We start from the raw sequence: 18,144 nt of genomic DNA on the forward strand, positions 1-18,144 counted from the left end.
TTCATTACCTGCCAGAAGACGTTGTTCTCTACAGTTTCTTGACACTTGAAAGTGACGTGTATTTGAGTTTGACACCCATGAACCTGGGAGTTTGTTGTGGCATCAAGGCTGCAGGCAACAACTTGGCATCAGGATCTTTCCGCCAACCTTGAGATCACCTCTGATAAATCTGAACTGTGACGAGCCAGAAGCAAATGGCGGTTCGAGCTGAACTATAGGCTGATTGTGTATAATTATTTAATTATATATAGGCGAACTTTATTGGAGGTGTCAACCTGTTGCTCAGCAGAGCATGTTTCTGTAGGAGTTGCACCATAAAAACCACATTTGAAACTCTAATTCACGAAGTAAATGTGTATTTTTGAATGTGTCATTTGAAAAAACAAGTTTGTTCTCTGCCATTCAGTGACTCCAGGACAGGTGTTTCATTCTTGCAGTTTAGATTCTAAAAACACTGGTAGCCAAAGCACAACTTTACTATAAATTCCCATGGTTGGTGTTTTATTAAGGAATGGAACTAAACGTTTTAATCCCTGAACATCCATCATTCCCTTTCGCTTTCCTGGATATAATTCCTAAACTGTGCAGATTATCATCACCCTCACATCAGCAGCTCTTCGCTGAGTGACAAATCTGCATTCCTCACTTCCTTCCCTCTGCTATCACTCCATCATTATTCTGCTGCTGCCAGCAAATTCATTCTTCCGTGCACATAATGCGATCCGCAGGGGATAACGGTACTGCAGGGCTCACCCGGGAGCGGGTGGCGGATGGGCGTTTGAAGCCGCCTCTGTAAAGTGAAATGTTAATATTTTGCTCCAGGCAGGAATCAATTAGAGTGATTATGCAGCTGACGGTTAAATACCAGCCGATTTGAATCCAACACAGATGAGAGGCTGCAAGATTGTGGCTGCACAGGTGCTGGGATTGGCCCTGCAACGATGCTACATTCACTGACAATCGGGAATAATAAGATTCTGGGCAATAAACAATCAAACAAACAAACAAACAAAACTCCAAAACAGAAGAGCTAATCAACAACATTATGGAAAGGATATCTTGATAAGGAACAATTATGTGAAATATTCACCGTGGGCTTCAGCATTTTTGCTAAATAAATAGCCTAAATAAAGCTGGATGTGATGGCAATAAATTATTATGAATACTTCGTAAAATACATCTTGTGTTCGGAGCTATAGTACATTTATTTTACTCACAGCTTCTGTTTGAATTACTTTTTTATTTGATTACAGTGTGGCACAGATGATAATTTTATCATCAGTATTTATCTAATTCACAGTTGCTTTTCCTGTTTGAACTCTTGTCACAGTTGCAAAAAATCCAAATCGGATGATAAGGTAATTATTTGAGATTTCAAACTTGAGCGGATTTTAGATCTGCTGGCCTCCCATCGCGCACGGGTGTCGCGAAACGCGTCAATCGCTGACGAGAACGCAAAGCCAGGTTTTCCAGAATGCAAGCGAACGCATCACGAGAGAGAGAGCGACAGAGGGAGGGAGAGAGAGAGGGAGGAGAGGGAGAATTGTTCCTCCTCTGTCGTGTCATCGAGAGAAAAAAGAGGAAGGAATATGGTTTCAGCTGACGCTCCTCCTGTTTCTGTAGCGGATCTGTGAGAGCGAGCAGGAGGCTGGAGCTCGGTACCGTAGTACCCCCGTCTATCTACCTGAACCGACGACCACCTTCCTCCGCCACCGACCAGCCTGCAGGAGCGCCACCAGCACACCGGGACACATAAATGGGTGAGAGGCGACGCTTTAGTTTGGTTTTATTCTTCTGATTTTGGACAATGACCTGAAATATCCCCAGGGGCGCCTCTGCGCATCTGGATGGGCCGGAATAAACGCCCGTTCCAGATGCGCGCTGGGGCTCATGCGCTTTCTTTCGCCCTCCTCCCCGCCTCATCTCCTCTGACACAGCCGAGCTGTTTTGGCAGGAACCCCCCTTTTGCGTTTCACGGCGCTTCCTCTTCAGCTGTGCGTGGGTATGCGGCGCGGCCGTGCGCGGATGCGAGTTCAGAAACAGGCAGCGCGTCACATTGATGAGTTGCAGATGTTGACACGTTTACAGTCACTCCGGATATCTTTGCGTTGCACCGTGAATCATCTGTTCCAGCACAAATCTGTGATTTGATTCACATTTAGTCCCCGAGATGCCTTCAGCTGCTCCTCCCTTTATTTTCTCCCTGTTATAATGTGGATCGTGTCCCAGAACTCCGTCCCACTGGACCGAGCAGCATCTGCTGGACCCAAACAGACTAATTATTAATTCATAGATGGAGTCCTGGTGAAGTTCCTGAAGTTCCAGTGAATTTTCTGGCGACCTAGTGAAGTTTCTGGAGTTCCAGTCAAGTTTCCTGGGGGCCCAGTGAAGGTTGTGGGCTCCCAGTAAAGTGTCTTAAACTTTTGCGTGCCCCCGAGCTATTGTGACCCCAGTGACCTCCGAGGGAAACACACGTTTCCCATTTTCGGTGTATTTGGAGCCAGACCGACCCTGTTCTGGAGCTCCGCGCTGACTCCTGTACCATTTCATGGCAGCTGCAACCATATTGTGTTGGACAAACGCGACGTTTCCCTGCGGTTTTCAGGAAGGACCAGGCGTCACATGTGACCCCCCAGTCTGCCCAAAAGGAAACCACATGTTTAATTTCGATCTGTCCAGACAAAGACTCAACTTTTTTTTTTAGAAAGCAGCCACCAGGAACCGAAAGACTTTCTCCGTCTGCTCTGCTGCGAGCCTTCACCACTGGGAAACCAGAAATTAGACGCCCGCTTTTGTCTCCTCCCTGGGAGAATCATTAGGATTTTCCCAAAGTCTGCGAGAGAGTTGCAATCCACTCGGAGTGGGTGTCCGGCGTGGATGTTTTGGGCCGGCAGCTGTTTCTGACATCATCGGCGGCGGCACCGAAACCTCTCTGCAGCGAAAAACGCAGCTCTGCCGTGGTTTTTAGCAGCCTCTCCCTATCTAAACTGAGCACAGCTGTTCACAGGATGCTCGGTTCCTGTGTGTGTGTGTGTGTGTGTGTGTGTGATCATTTCATTGCAAACTACTGGGCTAATATTTGACACAACAAACATTTGTTTAGTTCCTGATATTGACATGTTATGTCAATCCATCAGAACGACCTTTTCAGTGACAGAATGCTCGTGTCCTCTGGGCTTTAGGTCGTGTTTACATGCAGAGGGATGTGACACGAGCGCGTCGTCCCTCGCTGAAGCATCCTGGAGCTGTTGAGCAACGTTAGCACAGAAGGTCGCTGAGATGCTAATCGACACGGTGAAATGTTGCTTGTGTGCCCTTGCAGACACAATCGGGTGGATTCGAGTGATTTATATCCTGTAATTTGGGGACTTTGATGCTTATCGATACATTTCTGCCTGTTTAAGATCAACAACTTGTTCCTCAAGTTGCGATAATCGCCTTATCGACAAAGATGAGACGGAAGTTTTCTTTTAGCACTTCTAGATCTGTTCCATGGCCCAGTTTCCTCTCTTCCCCCGCATCTTCACACCAGAGTTCCCCTCTGAGGCCCCTTTTTAGCATTAACCTTCGCCGGGTGACGCACCTTGGTCCCGTCCTCCTCCTCCTCCTCCTCCTCCTCCTCCTCCTCCTCCTCACCAGTGCATGTGCTGCTGGTCAGGATGGGAGGATGTGTTCAAGCCTTTTTACACACTTTATGGTCTGCTTCTTGCCCAGAAACTTCACCACCAGCACCAGCCTGTGTTTCTGCCACTGTCTCATCTTCACACACACACCCCCCCACCACCACCACCACCCAACCCCTCCTACTGCACCAGTCTGGGTCTTGGGTCAATGTCGACCGCTGTCGCTGCTGACTGAATGTGTGCTGATCCGTTAGCATGTTTGGTGTCTGTGTGCACGGATGGTTTTGGGGAGGAAGCCACTGTGTCTGAGTCATAACTACCCCTGGTGTTTCCATGGTTACCCCACCCACCAGTTATGCCCCCCCGCCCCCTTCCCACGTCCCTTTTCAGCTTCACGCACAGTTTAGACAAGGATCAGGCCTCAACTAACGTGTGTGTTTAGGATTAGTGCAACCTGGTATGTGACAGTTTTACATATATGATTAGGCGCTCGGGCCGTCAGGAGGTCTGCGTGTGCACCAAAGTTCAATGAAGCTGCCAGTGGTGGAAATATGGTTTGGTGCTGTTGCCAACCATTGATTGCTGTTAAAAACACGTCTCCTCTTCCCTCATGTTTGCTCCACTTCTTCTTCTGTGGTTGTTCTCTCCTGCCGCCGCTCAGTTTAGCATCGGGTCAGTCGGCCGTCAGGTTGCAGTTTGCTAATACGCACAGCTATTAGCAAACTGCGGTCTATGGTCAAAGTGAACCAGCGTCGACTCTCCTGGTAAATCCACAAACCCCTTAACGGAACATGACCTCTTCTCCGCTTCACGAGCCGCACGCTGCCGTTGCTCTTTCTTCATGTGTTTTTGTGAAACAGGAAGTGCATTGGTAAATTGGTATGGTGCAGCCTTGACCCTAACCCTAGAGTGATGCGTCTGAAAATGGCTTCCTGTTCAAGAGTAAAGCTCCAGGCAGCCTGTCAGTGATTGTGAGCTGCCTGTAATTAGCTTTCCTAGCGCAGCTGCAACAAGCAGTCATTTACATTGTGCCAGTTTTAGCAATAAGAACAAATTAAATTGGGGAACCAAAACACAACAAAGACAAATGACGCATTTGCTGCTCTGTGTGTGTTTGTGTGTTTAACATATAGCAGTGGTGCACAACCGGGGCCAGTAAACTGTCTGGATCTAAAATGATGTGTTTTCTGCTTACTCCCCCCCCCACAGTGGAGGCCGTGGTGGAGTTCGACTATGAGGCTCAACAGGACGACGAGCTGAGCCTGACGGTGGGGGACATCATCGTGAACATACGGCGGGATGACGGAGGATGGTGGGAGGGTGAACTGGGCGGGCGCAGGGGGTTCTTCCCCGACAACTTTGTCAGGGTGAGTAATCAAAACCTGTCAGCAGCCCTCCTACAGGAGAGCAAACTTTGGGAATTTTTAAAGCGGTCTGCATGCTCTGGCCGAAGTGGGCGGGGCCACGCCGAATGTAAATACTTGTCTGTGTTATGTTCGCGCGTACAGGTGAGATGTCACCTGTTGCCGCCCAATTCTAAGTGCGCAGACTCCCAAGTCTGCCACCTGTTTTATCAAGTATGCATCAGAGGGGACTGAGGTCAGCGACCTTTCCCACAATGCATTTCACCTCTGACGGCAGCAGCATTGGAGGAAAGTACAGAGCCCAGAATTTCACAAGTGTACTGAGTATTGAGAATTTTCTTCGGATATTCTGGTTTCCTCCCACACCCATAAAAACGGGTCGATTGGCGCGAGCGTCCGAGTTAAAAGGGCGGTCCAAAACCACGATGGATGTCCTGAAACCACTTCAGTAGCTGCTTGTTCCGTCATTAAAGCTTGTGTTTGTAGCTGGGACAAGAGGAACTGTTTTATTCGCTGGATTACGAGGAGGAAGTTAAACTGAGGAACAGATCAAGGACCGCAGAGGATGGCGTGCACGTTGTGACACCGCTGAATGCGTCCGTCTGTTGGTTGGATGCGTATCCGGGCTTTATTTGTGCTGACTGAATATCAGAGCTCTCATTCACCGTCAGCCAGCCGAACAATGGGGATGCGAAGCCTTACTGACACTGTGTGTGTGTGTGTGAGTGTGTGTGTGTGTGTGTGTGTGTGTGTGTGTGTGTGTGTGTGTGTGTGTGTGTGTGCGTGTGTGTGTGTGTGTGTGTGTGTGTGTGTGTGTGTGTGTGTGTGTGTGTGTGTGTGTGTGAGCGAGTGTGTGTCACAAAGAGAGAAGCCTGTGAGTAATTCAGTAATACCAGGCTGGTCTGTCACAAGACTGAAGTTATGGGAATCAGCAATGCTAAGCTTAACAATGCTGGTGTGTGTGTGTGTGTGTGTGTGTGTGTGTGTGTGTGTGTGTGTGTGTGTGTGTGTGTGTGTGTGTGTGTGTGTTGCGGCTGCCATGAATTGAAAGTCATGGTTTTTTCCCGGGTGTTTTTGGTGTTGAACGACGGGGGATGACAACATTCCAATTCTAGGATTTGCTTGACTTCTCAGACATCATGAGACTGCTGAGTGTTGCTCCGAGGGCCAAACGTCATTCCTCTCAAAGCCTTGTTGCTTTGAACTGGGAAATTGGTTAGCTCAGCTTATTTTTTTCTTACATATTTTGTTTTGTGTGACCTGTGGTTTGGTGTAATTTGGTACTTAGACCTGATGATGGCTGTTTTTTTTTACTTCAATATAAAGATGCTGACACCTTTGCTAGATAAGTGTTTAAGAAGCTAACACTTAGCGTTTGTGATGCTTTCCGTTGATGGTGACAAACTCGAAATAACTGAGTCGCATATTTTTTAATTTCCTCTTTTTGGTTTGTTTCTGTGTTTACACCAACACTACCTCCTTCTGCCCTGATGAAAATAACATTTTCCTTCTGTTTCTGCTTGTTCGGGGGTCAGGGTTATGGTTTTGGTCTGACCAGCGGCTGTGCAATAATAGCAAGGTTCCTTTAAAGCTTTTCTTGTCTTCCTTTTCAATATTTTTAGGCTAATCTGCTAACGTACCCTTCATGTTAGCATTTAGGCTAGGTTAGCACCGCGAGGAAAGGTCAGAGGTCTGCAGAGATGCAACAAAAACAACATTTAGCACGGAAGCAGGGCAGCGTGTCGGCCGTCCTGGCCGCCACGCCGCGAGCACGTTGCAGATGCTTCCTGTACGAATGTGATGAATCATGTCGTCTTCCTCTCTTTTCAACTGTGTTTCCTCTAAATCCTGGGTTACCTCCGCATCCTTGATGGGATGGGCGTGCAAAAAAAAGGCCTCCAAGAACCAGGGGGGGCTCTCTCCCGGTGATCTGTTTTGCACAAACTTGCAGTCGTTACACACGGATATGTTAATTATTTAAAACGGAGCGGCCTTGAGCGATAACAGCTGGAATGTACCACAAGCTTCCCCTCAAGCATAAAGCTATTACACATCAACTCTGCTTCACCACTCATGAAAAAAACAAGCCGCCGTGGGTGTTGCTGCTGTTTCAACGATGGGCCTTTTTTTTATTGTTTCCAGTCAGAGGGTCTGTGTGAATGTGTGAATGCACCAGCGTGCGTTTGAACACACGGTTGCAGCATCTGCACTCAGAATCAATTTTTACCGGCTCTGCAGCATTAGCCCGGCAGCACACTCCAGTCCGCCCATCGGATTTCACCAAACGAAACACATTCGTCAGTCTCGCTCGTGTTTCCGTCCCATAATGTTTGTTTTCTCCGGCCTGGACACCTCACTGAGCGGCGGTCGCCACAGGCCACGGAACCGCTGCACCGTGGACGGAGAGGAAAGCTGCTCACCGCCGACCGCTCCTCCCATTGAAAGCGTCCGGCCGTCTCTCTGGATTTCCACCCGTCCGTCTTGTTTTTTTTTTCTTAAATTCTTGCGTGTGAATTTAACTGAGAGTTGGAGAAACGTTGTGGGGGAAGAGTCTCGGTGAAGGTCACCTTGGAGACTGCAGCATCTCCACGGATACAAAGATAAAAACAACCTGACAGAACATGTCAGCATCATGTGTGCTGGTTCTTTCTTATTAATAAGCGGTTTGATCCACTTTGGTCCTCTTCTGTTCCCCTCAAAGATGCTTCCAACAGCATAAAACGGACTAAAACAGTGCTAAAGTTTCCTCTGATGACCCTCCCCTGACTCCTCCCTCGGACGTCTTGTCTAACTCTCCTCATTTTCTCCTCTGCCTCTGTAGGAGATAAAGAAAGACGCAAAGAGGGATGGCGGCCAGGCTGGCGTGATCAAGTCGGACCTCGCCAACGGGAGGGCCAGCCCCGTCTCTGAATCCAGCGTCCGACCCGGCAAGAAAGGTGCCGCGCTCGCCCTCGTGCTCGCTTAGCTTCATATATACTGGTTTAGGAAGTGTTCCGCATCAATCCTATTAGAGGGACCAGGGATTTGGGTTAAGCATTCCTCGCCGTTTTGGCATGTAAACAACCCAGCGTACGCACGGGGAGCGGCGGTGGAGCGCCGAGGTTGGTCGTTGAAAACAAGCCTGGAGAACGTGTGACTCCAAACTCAGATATCGACAAATGCCCTCTGGAAAAAAAAAGGTTAATCCCAAAATAAGCAAGCGAAACAAACAAACAACGTCCTTCCCTTTGTTGATGTTTTGAAGAAAATAAAATACTCGCGTGGATTTCCTGTTCTGCTTCAGTAAATTCGACGTCTTCCACATTTTCTGAAGGACTCCAGGACTTTTTCACCCCTCTGAGGTTGGCGCTTGTAGAACTTAACATGACGAGTTGCGCCATCTTTTGAGCAAAAGGAGGAAGTGCGGCGTCACGCCTCAGCTGGCGAGGAATGAGTCATGAGGAAGCTAATGAGGGGAACCGCACAGCTGAAGCTTTTGTTGGGAGTCGGCGCTGTTGTCCTCTGTCGGGAAATGTCAAAGGTCAAACGCTGTTGGCTGGGAGGGGTTTAATAACGGCCGAACACCTGCTCGCCCGCTGGATTATTGTCACGTGTGTGTGAGCCAATAACTCAGATGAAAATGTATGTGTGTGTGTGTGTGTGTGTGTTGCAGGGGAGCAAATCCGTAAGCGGAGGTGCAAAGCGGCCTTCAGCTACCTGCCTCAGCACGAGGACGAGCTGGAGTTGAAAGCGGGCGATGTCATCGAGATTCTGGCAGAGGTGAGACCCAGCACACAAAAACTGTCCTCACCAGATGTTTGGGAAAAAAGAGCTTCTTAGTGGGAATATCTGGAGGAGGAAAAGGGAAAAGGGGTCCCAGGACTAATGATACGCAACAGATAATAAGAGTTGATTATAAATCGGGAGTTGCAACGTTGAAAATGAGGATTTTCGGTCTCTGTGTAGAATTCTTTCGGTAAAAATGCCTGATGGTTTCTGTTCCTGTGTCAGGTGGAGGAGGGCTGGTGGGAAGGACTCCTCAATGGGAAAACGGGCATGTTTCCCTCCAATTTCACCAAAGAGATCCTGACAGAGTCGGATACGCCCGCCGACACGCCTGGCTCGCAAGAGGAGCTGCGCAGCGGCCGCACGAGTGAGCCGATGGGATGATGGGATGGGCGCCGCTGTGCGAAAGGAAGGATGTTTAAACGTTTGTGTTCGCAGGTAAGGACAGTCCAGGGAGTGAAAGCGACGGAGGGGACAGTCGATCGGACACGGGCTCAGTAGAGATCCAGCCCAAGAAGGTAATAAATCTCTCTGGGGAGAAATCCTCTCTACACGGTTCAAAAGCCAAAAAAAGGGAACCGAGTCTTTGAAAACAGGAAGTGAGTCAGAATGCCTGATTCCACAACTTTGGTTAAACAGCTGAGAGAGCCCCTCAGATCTGCTCACAACCAGAGTAGAGCCTGGCTGAGGCCACCTTGGAGTAATGGGGCGAGATCTCAGCTCACCGGGGGAGAAGCTGGACTTGACCACGGAGCCAATCTGAGTCGATCCGGTCCGCCAAAAGTTCGGTCAGGCAACCGCAGGTTATGGTTCCCCCGGTGCTGGCAGATGTCAGGGATGAGGAAACCGCTCCCCTCAGACAGGCAGGAGTGAAATCGAATCTTACGCGTTCCAAGAGATGAAGCAACGATGTACCTTTCCAAGGAAACTGGTCTGTCAGCGCCAAGCAGACCTTCAGCTTCAGCAGATGCTACGTTTCCGCCAAGGGTCGGCAGGCCTCTACGTGGATACGGGCACTGGCTCCAGTAGAGGAACGTCGGGATACTAGAGAGTAGTGGGGAGTAGAGCCATTTCTGACCTCTATACCAAAACTGAGGTCGAAGATTAAAGCAGCGTTTGGCGATTGGCGATATTTGTCGTAACAACCCGCAAAAACAATCCAAATATCGACAGGGTTTGCACTGACCAACACGCACTGGCGCCATCTTGTAACGCTGCTAATTGGTTTGGGTTCAGGTGCTTTGACTCTTTAACTTGGGGGCCCAGAAAGGGCAAGTCAGCCTATTTCAAGCGAGAGCTTTGAGCTATACCGAGGAGAATGGGCACAAACCTAGACAGCCTTTCATTTCCATATTGTCATTATGGAGGGGAGTGTGCATCAATATGACCGAGCTAATGTGCCAACTCTTGGAAGAATGCTAATAGCTTAGATGAATGCTAATGGCTTAGATTAATGCTATTAGCTTATATGAATGTGTCAACTGTATACGACAGCCCAAGATGCAAGAGGAGGATGTCAGACTGGTGCATTATATGGCGTTTGCTATCTATTCTGTAGTCCACCAACAGAGGGCGACACGTTGGTCCAATTATATTTACGTTTTCTTTTATTTTACCTTCTGTGTCGTCACGTGTCCTGTAGATCCGAGGATTTGGGTTTGGTGACATCTTTAAAGATCAGCCCATCAAGCTCAGACCACGCTCAATGGACGTGGAACCGGACGGAGACAAGGTGTGCCTCTCTCACACACACACGCACACACACATACAGTACACATCACATTGTTAGGGTGAGAGAAGGAAGTCGCCATCTTGGCCCCTCCCCTTCCTGGGTTTCAAGTTTGCAACACAGGAAGCGGCATTAATGATACGCACACCCACCCACACATGCAGACACTGCAGGGATTTGACAAGCTAAGCAGAAGTGAGAGCTCTGCAGGGCGGGCAGCGGGGAGACGGGAGGTCGTCCAGTTTTCACAGACGTTCACTTATTCAAACACGACGCCTCTGCAGCAGCCGCCGCGCCGTCTGTCTGTGATTAAGCGCCACGGTGGGTCAATTTCTCCCTTTTCCTCTCCTTTCTCACCTTTTTGATCGTGAAATTCTCAGCTTCTGCCACATTTGGAGCAAAAGCTCTCCCTCAACTCGAACTTGTTTTTTTTTTTTAGACTTTTTCTCAAGAATTTCTGTATTTTTGTGTCTCACTTGGCTGAAACAGATTAATGATACATTTGTCTGCTTGGAATTAGCAAACTCCGCTTTACTAAAGATTACTAGTTGGTTTATGATACAGGTCGATCATGTAAACTGACTTTATTCCCAGACTAAGAGCTCAGAGTTGACAGTAATAACAGCTTTTATCTTAATTACTGTGATTTAACGGTCCTATATGTGAAGCGAGGTGATGTAAAGGATTTCAAAGGCCTGGGGTGTGTGTGTGTGTGTGTGTGTGTGTGTGTGTGTGTGTGTGTGTGTGTGTGTGTGTGTGTGTGTGTGTGTGCGTGTGTGAGCGCAGCCTGAGGAGTGTGTGGGGTTGTTCTGGAGGATGTTTGTCAGCCTGTCCCGCTGAGTGCCAGGCTGTGATGTTGTTTTAAACGCCAAGAAGAGTCACTAATGAGGCTCCGGAGGAGACGACAACGCGGAGTCTCCGTCCGGGGGAAACAGGAGGACGCTGACTCATGCGTGGCTCCGTCCACGTCATAACGACAATCCGCCGCCTGTCGCTTTTGTGGCGCAGATGAAAAGGCAGCGCTGGAAAGGTTGTTGCGACAGTATAGAGGCGAAGTTGATCCCTGGTGGAGGACCTGCATAACGACGGCTGAATTTAGCCAGTTCACATTGAGAAAATGGGTGAAAATGGTTTTTTTTTTTTACTTAACTGGTGAATTTTCCAATTTGCCAGTATGATCCCATCTAATTTTATTTACCCCAAAAGGTTTTCAGCCCTTTAACAGCAACAGCGTTGTGTTAAAGCCCTCTGGTTTGAGTTAAATGGCCATTTAAACCCTTTAGCTGCAATGGACTGAAAAATCCGCCTCGGATTCAGTTAAACTGGGCAAAGATTTTAATTTCCTCACGGAGGGCTGCGCTCAATAAACGAAGGAAAGAGCTGAGTAGCTGTTTGTTGGTTGAATGTTGAAGAGGAGCGCGTGGAGGGGCAATTTAAAGGGTTTTTCACTCTCTTGATCAAATGTAGGCTCAGATTCGAGTCCCCCCCAACACACACACCCCTCCGATATTATGATGAAACTCTGATTTGGGGGCTCGGGGGGAGTCTGGGAAGGTCCACATTCTCTGACACGGATCCTAAGGTTCACATGGATTCAGGCAGATGGTGGACGGCAGATGGAGAACCGGTCCAATAGACCGATGATACACACTTGACGGAGTTACTATGGCAACGTGGCCTTAACTGCACAGATACACTTGGCAGTGAGTGATCTTATGCTGCCATGTATTTGAACAGAACTTCTTGGTGATGATTCATCTCCAGGTTCATTAACTTTGACCTTGTTTTGGAGGTTGTTGATATATTTGGTCCCTGGATGCTGTAGAGAATAAGTAAAATCTGAGATGTGATCCGACACAATAATGGATTTACTCTTGTCTCTACCTCCCGATGTATGGATCTGCTTTTCCTGGAAATGCAGGTTCTTCCAAGAGAGTATCGATAAAATGTTGCAGGAATTTTTCCGTATTGTTTCCCAGCAATTGTTGGACAGTTTAACACCTCAGAGACGTTGTCATGAAGTCGCCACATGGGTCTCATTAGAGAGGGCAGGAGAAACGGGGGAGGGTGTGGGGAGATGAGTGAAGACGGGCGGGGGTTCACGTGTCGGAGCGAACAGTGGCGTGTGTGTGTTTGGGACAAGCCGGTTCTTGTACATGTGAGGGTTTTCCTGCGGAAGACTCACTCTGGTTCCACAAACACCATCAGGAGATCCATTCCAGCCAGAAAACAAGGCTCCTTTAACGGCCTGCGCAGAACACACACCTTCATGCTGACACACACGTGCGCACACACACACACACTTAGACACACACACACACACCCTGAACCCTCATATTTCTAGTTTTGTGGGGACTCTCACAGATATAATACATAACCCAGCTCCTTAACCTAGCACTAACATCCCAAAATAACCCCCAACCCAAACTTACACCCAGTTGCAACTTCTACATTAAAACTATGATTCAACCCTCAACCGGTCTTTAAATTTGGAGACAATGGGTCCCACTTTGCTAGTAGAATGAGCATTGTGGTTGTCAATATGTAGCAAATACAAGGACACACACGTGCGACTTTGTGGGTTTAGTGCAAAATCCAATTTCGTCCTCGCTAATTATCGAGATGGAGGCGCTGTGGGACTGTTCAGTACACTGGAGAGAAGTGATTATTTCTATCCTTTTGTTTTTTTCTTCCCGGCCATGTGTCCTCGTTTTTATCCATTTCATTTGGGAAAATATTATAATTACCCTCGACCTTTCCTGTTCTAGCCATGATAGCCTTAGCAAGACTTTGCGTGTCTCTTCATTTCCAAATTATAGAAAAATGACCAAACACTGATATTGTTACCAAAGTCATCTTAATAAGGAGATTGATTAAGTAATTACGCTAATGATGTTAGCCGATTCGACATCAATGTGCTTCCTTCTCCCTACAGGCCAGTGAAGGGAAAACATCAAGTGTTGCCCCAGAAACAATGAAGACTGATCCTGACAGCAAAGCTAAAGGTGAGCTTTTTAAAATTAAGTTGTCAAATTTCTAATATGTTATTTATAGGTTAGGATTTGAGATCCGCGACCGTGTTGAGGTTAAGTCTCTTTGTTGATGTTAATTAACAGGACGGGAACAGTGTAAAGTCCTGTTTCCATACGAAGCACAAAACGAAGACGAGCTGTCCATTAAAGAGGGCGAAATCATCAACATCATCACCAAGGTCAGCGCGTCGATGTGCGCACGTGCTGCGCTTGTCATATTTAGCATTTCTGGGTTGGTTAGCGGTTTAACGGGGCTGACCTGTTGCTGCAGGAATGCACTGACGCGGGCTGGTGGATGGGTGAGATCGGGGGAAGGCAAGGCGTCTTTCCAGACAATTTTGTGAAGCTGCTAGAAGTGGAGAAAGAGGTGAAAATTAAAAAAATAAAAATAAAAGCCCAACAAAAGAAAACCGAAATATGTTCCCCATTTCAATGGTTTTTGTGTTTCCAGAGACCAAAGAAACCTCCTCCCCCCAGTGCACCTTCAACCAAACCAACCCCAGGTACTGTAGCACCTCGCCGCTTCGGTTTGGTTTGTTTTTTTGTTTTTCACCAGCAGTAGGGGGGAAAAAAGCACTTAAATTCTGACCTGTAGAGAAAAAGCTGGAGGCCAAGAAGGTTCCTCCAGAGAGACCTGAACATCTGCCACAAAGAGAGCAGGACCGAGGTAGAGTCTGGAAACCTCCGACCTACTTAGCAGCTACGCTAACACTGCTTTGTCTGATGAACAGACCAGCTAACCAGCATGATGAACACCGTCTTCTCTTCGCTTGTTTTCAAAACCACACAATATTCAGAGCACACCCCTCAGAAATGGTACTTCAGCATAGATTGAGAAGGAAAATATTGACTGAAGTAAACGTTTCATAATATAGATACATGGCGGAGGGTTTTTGGTTCAAGTCCCAGTGTGGCTAAAACATGAGAGGTGTTTTGGTAGCAGGGGGAGGTGCCAGGACACCCTCGGGGCACTGCTGAGGTACCATTGAGCAAGGCAATGAACCCCCAAATGCTCACATAGGGCCCTGCCATGAGCTGGCAACTCATCCAGGGTGTGTGTCCTGCCTTCGCCCATATGTAGCTGGGATAGGCTCCAACACCCTCCCTGTGAGGAATATAGCGGTTAAGAAAAAAAGGCTATTATAGATTATTGCATCACATTCTCACGACATTAAAACCTGAGGTTAATGTTAAAATGAGACAAAACACACACATGCTGATCTGCTTCACTGTCTGTGGCATTTCTAACCCTCCATTTCCTTCATTACTTCCTGTTTTGCTTCTACTGGCAGCCCTGAGCGACACGCTGGCCTTTGCCTCAGCTTGGTTCCCCTCTGTACCCTCTCGTTCATCCGGATCCCACGTGTGTAATCTTTCTTTTTATTCCCCTCGTTGTCTGTTTGAATGTAGGTGACGAAGTGAAGGTTGGAGACATCCCCAAGCCTTCCCTTCCATCTATCCTTCCCAAGAAACCCCTCCCCCCAAAGTCAAGCTCTTCCACTTCCTCCCATCCCCCGCGGCGTCCTGAGAGACCGCCCTCACTAGCGTCAGTACACAGACAAACGCACAGAAAACTCCAAAAGGTTGTGTCCACAAGGCTAATGTTGTTGTGTGGTTTACCTGCTCAGCTGTGAGAGTCCCAAGTCTGAGGGCAGGGCCTCCACACCAGACCCTGCCCCTGACAGGTCGCAGGACACTGGTGAGTTTGACCCCTGAGACTGGGACGCGGCGACACGGAGAACACGCCGTGTCTGTAAATGTGTGGCGCTCCTGATCGTATTTTTGCATTCCTTCAGACGTGGACCTGGACGCAGTGGTATCGTCGACGGAGAGGCTGAGTCATCCAACGGCATCACGGCCACGGGTCACAGACCGCCGTCCGCGCTCGCAGATCATCACACCAGTGAGTTCATCTCACCCATTTTCTGCCATAATTCATGAAATAATAGCAATAGGCTCCTGTGAAAGGTCTCGGGTCAGACCTAAGCACCTGTTCTGTGTCTCTCGCAGTCCTCTCTGTCTAGTATTGATCTGGACTCCTCAGTGGAGGAGAGGAGGGAGAAGGACAGAGCCAAGGAGGTCCCCGAGTCCAGTTCTAGATCTATTGACACCTCCCTGAGAAAAGGAGTTCCCACTATCTCTGTACGACCATCGCTGCACTTTTTGTAACGTCCAGAAGAGGGCGCCAGACACCATATTTTCCACATTTCTGAACGCTGATTAATTCTGCTCCTCGCTCCTGCTCAACACTTGAGAAAAGAAAATGATTCTAAATCAGACTCTTAAGAAGTAGATGACCAAGAGAACTTTCAAGAAACAGGAAAACATGTGGATCTGATCTGTCTTCAGTTTGAGTAAACGTCATATAAGTAGTTTTCTGCCCTCAGGTACCCAACAAAGCACAGCTGCCCGCCAAACCTTCTGTCCTGTCCCCGCCAAACGCCGGCCACCGCCCGGCCTCCCCGTCTTCCTCCTCAGGTCTGACGCCATCCCCTGAGATGCGGCACTCACCTCTGACTCCCACAATGCTTGAAGAACTCAAGAACCAGCTGAGAGACCTGAGAGCCTCGGTGGAGCTGCTGAAGAGCCAGCACAGGTGCGTCACGAAGAACAAACCAACCCGACGGCGGGCCCAGTGAGAACGGCGCCGCTGACGTGGTCGTGTTTGTGTATTTTAGGCAAGAAGTCAGGCAGTTGTCCAACGCGCTGGATGAAGAGAAGAAGATGCGCATTAGTTTACAGGTGAGTGACGTAGGTTTGTTCACCGCGCTCATTTCACCTTTGTGGAACCGGGGAAACTTAAAATCTCAATATTAATGTGTCTCTGACAGATGGAAGTAGAGCACATAAAGAAAAGCCTGATGAAATGATCAAGTCGTCTTTAACGCCGCGTCAGAAGCCAACATTTGAATACATACACTGTTGGCCCGAGAACACTTTGAGCCAAAACAAACTTTGTGCCAAATGATCGTCACGATGGACATCAGCACCGTGGAATCTCTCTCCTCTCCCTCACGCCGCCTTATCCTGTGTTCACTTCTTTTCAACAACGCGTCTCTGTTCAGTTCACTGCTGTCTGTGTCGAAATCTGGCCGTGCCACTGGTACTGAATGGAGCCCCGGCCGCTGCAGGAACCTCACCGGTACTTTCAGAGTGTGCAGGGAAGGAGAACTTTGTATGGCAGTTGTCTCCGGCGAGCGCTGCACTGTTCTGTGTCCTCTCCGTGGCCTTTGCTTCTTTCTTGTGTGTGAATGCGTTCTCGTTTTGCTATCCTTATAGGGACTCTTCCGTTGAACCATCAAATTAGGGACTTTTTGGAAACATGACTTTCTTGTTCTGATATCATCAGCCGAAAAGCTTACGGTTAGAATAAGTCACAGTATTAGTGAGCTTGATGTTTCTATTGTATTCTGCAGGCAGGTTATCATGAAGCATCGGCCATTAGCAGCTCTGGGATTTGGCAGAAATCCCTTATTCTTTTCAATTTTCTATAATTAATTTGTTGTCAAATATTCCCCAGAGGGTCAAAATTAAAGTAATGGCCAATATATCACGTACGCTGGTGATACTTTAGGTGCTTTTAGGTGCTGTTTTTATTGGCGCTAATTCAACAGTTCAAGAAATGATTTGCCTTATTGGTGACACATAACGTAAAAGTGCTAATAGCAGCTAATGAGTTTGGAATTATGGAATGATCAGACACAGCTAGCGTGTGACCTTCCCAAGGCTAACAAGTTTGGAATTTTAAGACTTGCATCCACCAACCAAAAAAGTTTATCGTACAACCAAAAAACACATTTTTGAGTGTTGGTGAAACAGTTTTGTTTTATTTATCAAGTAGTGGGATTTCACTTGGTCATCTTTAAGAGATTAAATGAGTACAGCACAGGCAGGAGACCAGGGAAGATCTATTTCTGATGACATCTTGACAAAATTCTGATAATATTTGATTGAAAATTTTAAAAAAGTTTGCAGGAACAATAGATGTCGCTGCATGCTCGTATATATCTATGATATTTTCCAAGTGGAGTGATTGTCTGTGGACATAATCTTTGTTTTTAGCCTTTCTTTGCACTTTTAGCTCCACAACAACACCTTCAAGAAACATCTGTGCTGGTTACGAAGCAGGCCATGAAAATGGAAAAGCCAGAACTCCACGTCCAGCTGATGATTCTGGTGCTCTTTTCACAGAGGGTCAAAGGGTAACGCTGAGAGCAGGGTTTGAGGAATGTAGGTGAGATGATGGACCTGTGTGCGCTTGTGTGTGGATGCAGATGTGTGTGAATTCAAGTGCGACTGTTTGCCTCCCTTCCTCATATGTGCACAAATCTATGGCAACCCGTCACTGTGGCCTTCCTGTTCTTGAGTCGAGATCTTTTCTTTTTCTTCTGATGGTGAAAAAACTGCTACAACTGAGGCCACAAGTTCTTTTCTTGACTTGGTCCTTTCTCTCCAGGATAGTGATAAATATATATACTTTTATATTTCAGTGGAATAAAGATGCTGTTATATACCACGTGTGCATTTTCTTCTTCTTAAGGAAAATCCTTTTACAACTTGCTTTTGTTGAACAATAAAAGGGACAAAATGCTTGCTTAAAATTGATAATAGCATTCTTAGAAACATGGTTC

The 18,144-nt window shown here is 47.6% G+C and overlaps 1 protein-coding gene across 2 annotated transcripts; it reads left to right on the forward strand.

The window, feature by feature from the left end:
* The first annotated feature begins 1,528 nt into the window (after positions 1 to 1,528).
* On the forward strand, positions 1,529 to 18,027 carry sh3kbp1 (SH3-domain kinase binding protein 1). Of its 2 annotated transcripts, XM_011608084.2 has the most exons (19): positions 1,531 to 1,760; positions 4,833 to 4,990; positions 7,809 to 7,923; positions 8,640 to 8,746; positions 8,978 to 9,119; positions 9,191 to 9,270; positions 10,395 to 10,484; positions 13,417 to 13,486; positions 13,598 to 13,692; positions 13,785 to 13,880; positions 13,965 to 14,016; positions 14,109 to 14,180; positions 14,924 to 15,059; positions 15,142 to 15,212; positions 15,310 to 15,416; positions 15,524 to 15,655; positions 15,901 to 16,109; positions 16,192 to 16,255; positions 16,345 to 18,027. In XM_011608084.2, exons 1-19 carry the CDS (start codon positions 1,757 to 1,759, stop codon positions 16,381 to 16,383), a joined length of 1,839 nt encoding a protein of 612 aa, XP_011606386.2. In that variant the 5' UTR covers positions 1,531 to 1,756; the 3' UTR covers positions 16,384 to 18,027. The 2 variants fall into 2 exon arrangements, with proteins under 2 accessions (XP_011606387.2, XP_011606386.2); XM_011608085.2 differs by lacking the exon at positions 14,109 to 14,180 and having other exon boundaries at positions 1,529 to 1,760.
* Positions 18,028 to 18,144: the final 117 nt, after the last annotated feature.

The sequence above is a fragment of the Takifugu rubripes genome, chromosome 10 (assembly GCF_901000725.2).
Source record: "Takifugu rubripes chromosome 10, fTakRub1.2, whole genome shotgun sequence".
Classification (NCBI taxonomy): Eukaryota; Metazoa; Chordata; class Actinopteri; order Tetraodontiformes; family Tetraodontidae; genus Takifugu; species Takifugu rubripes.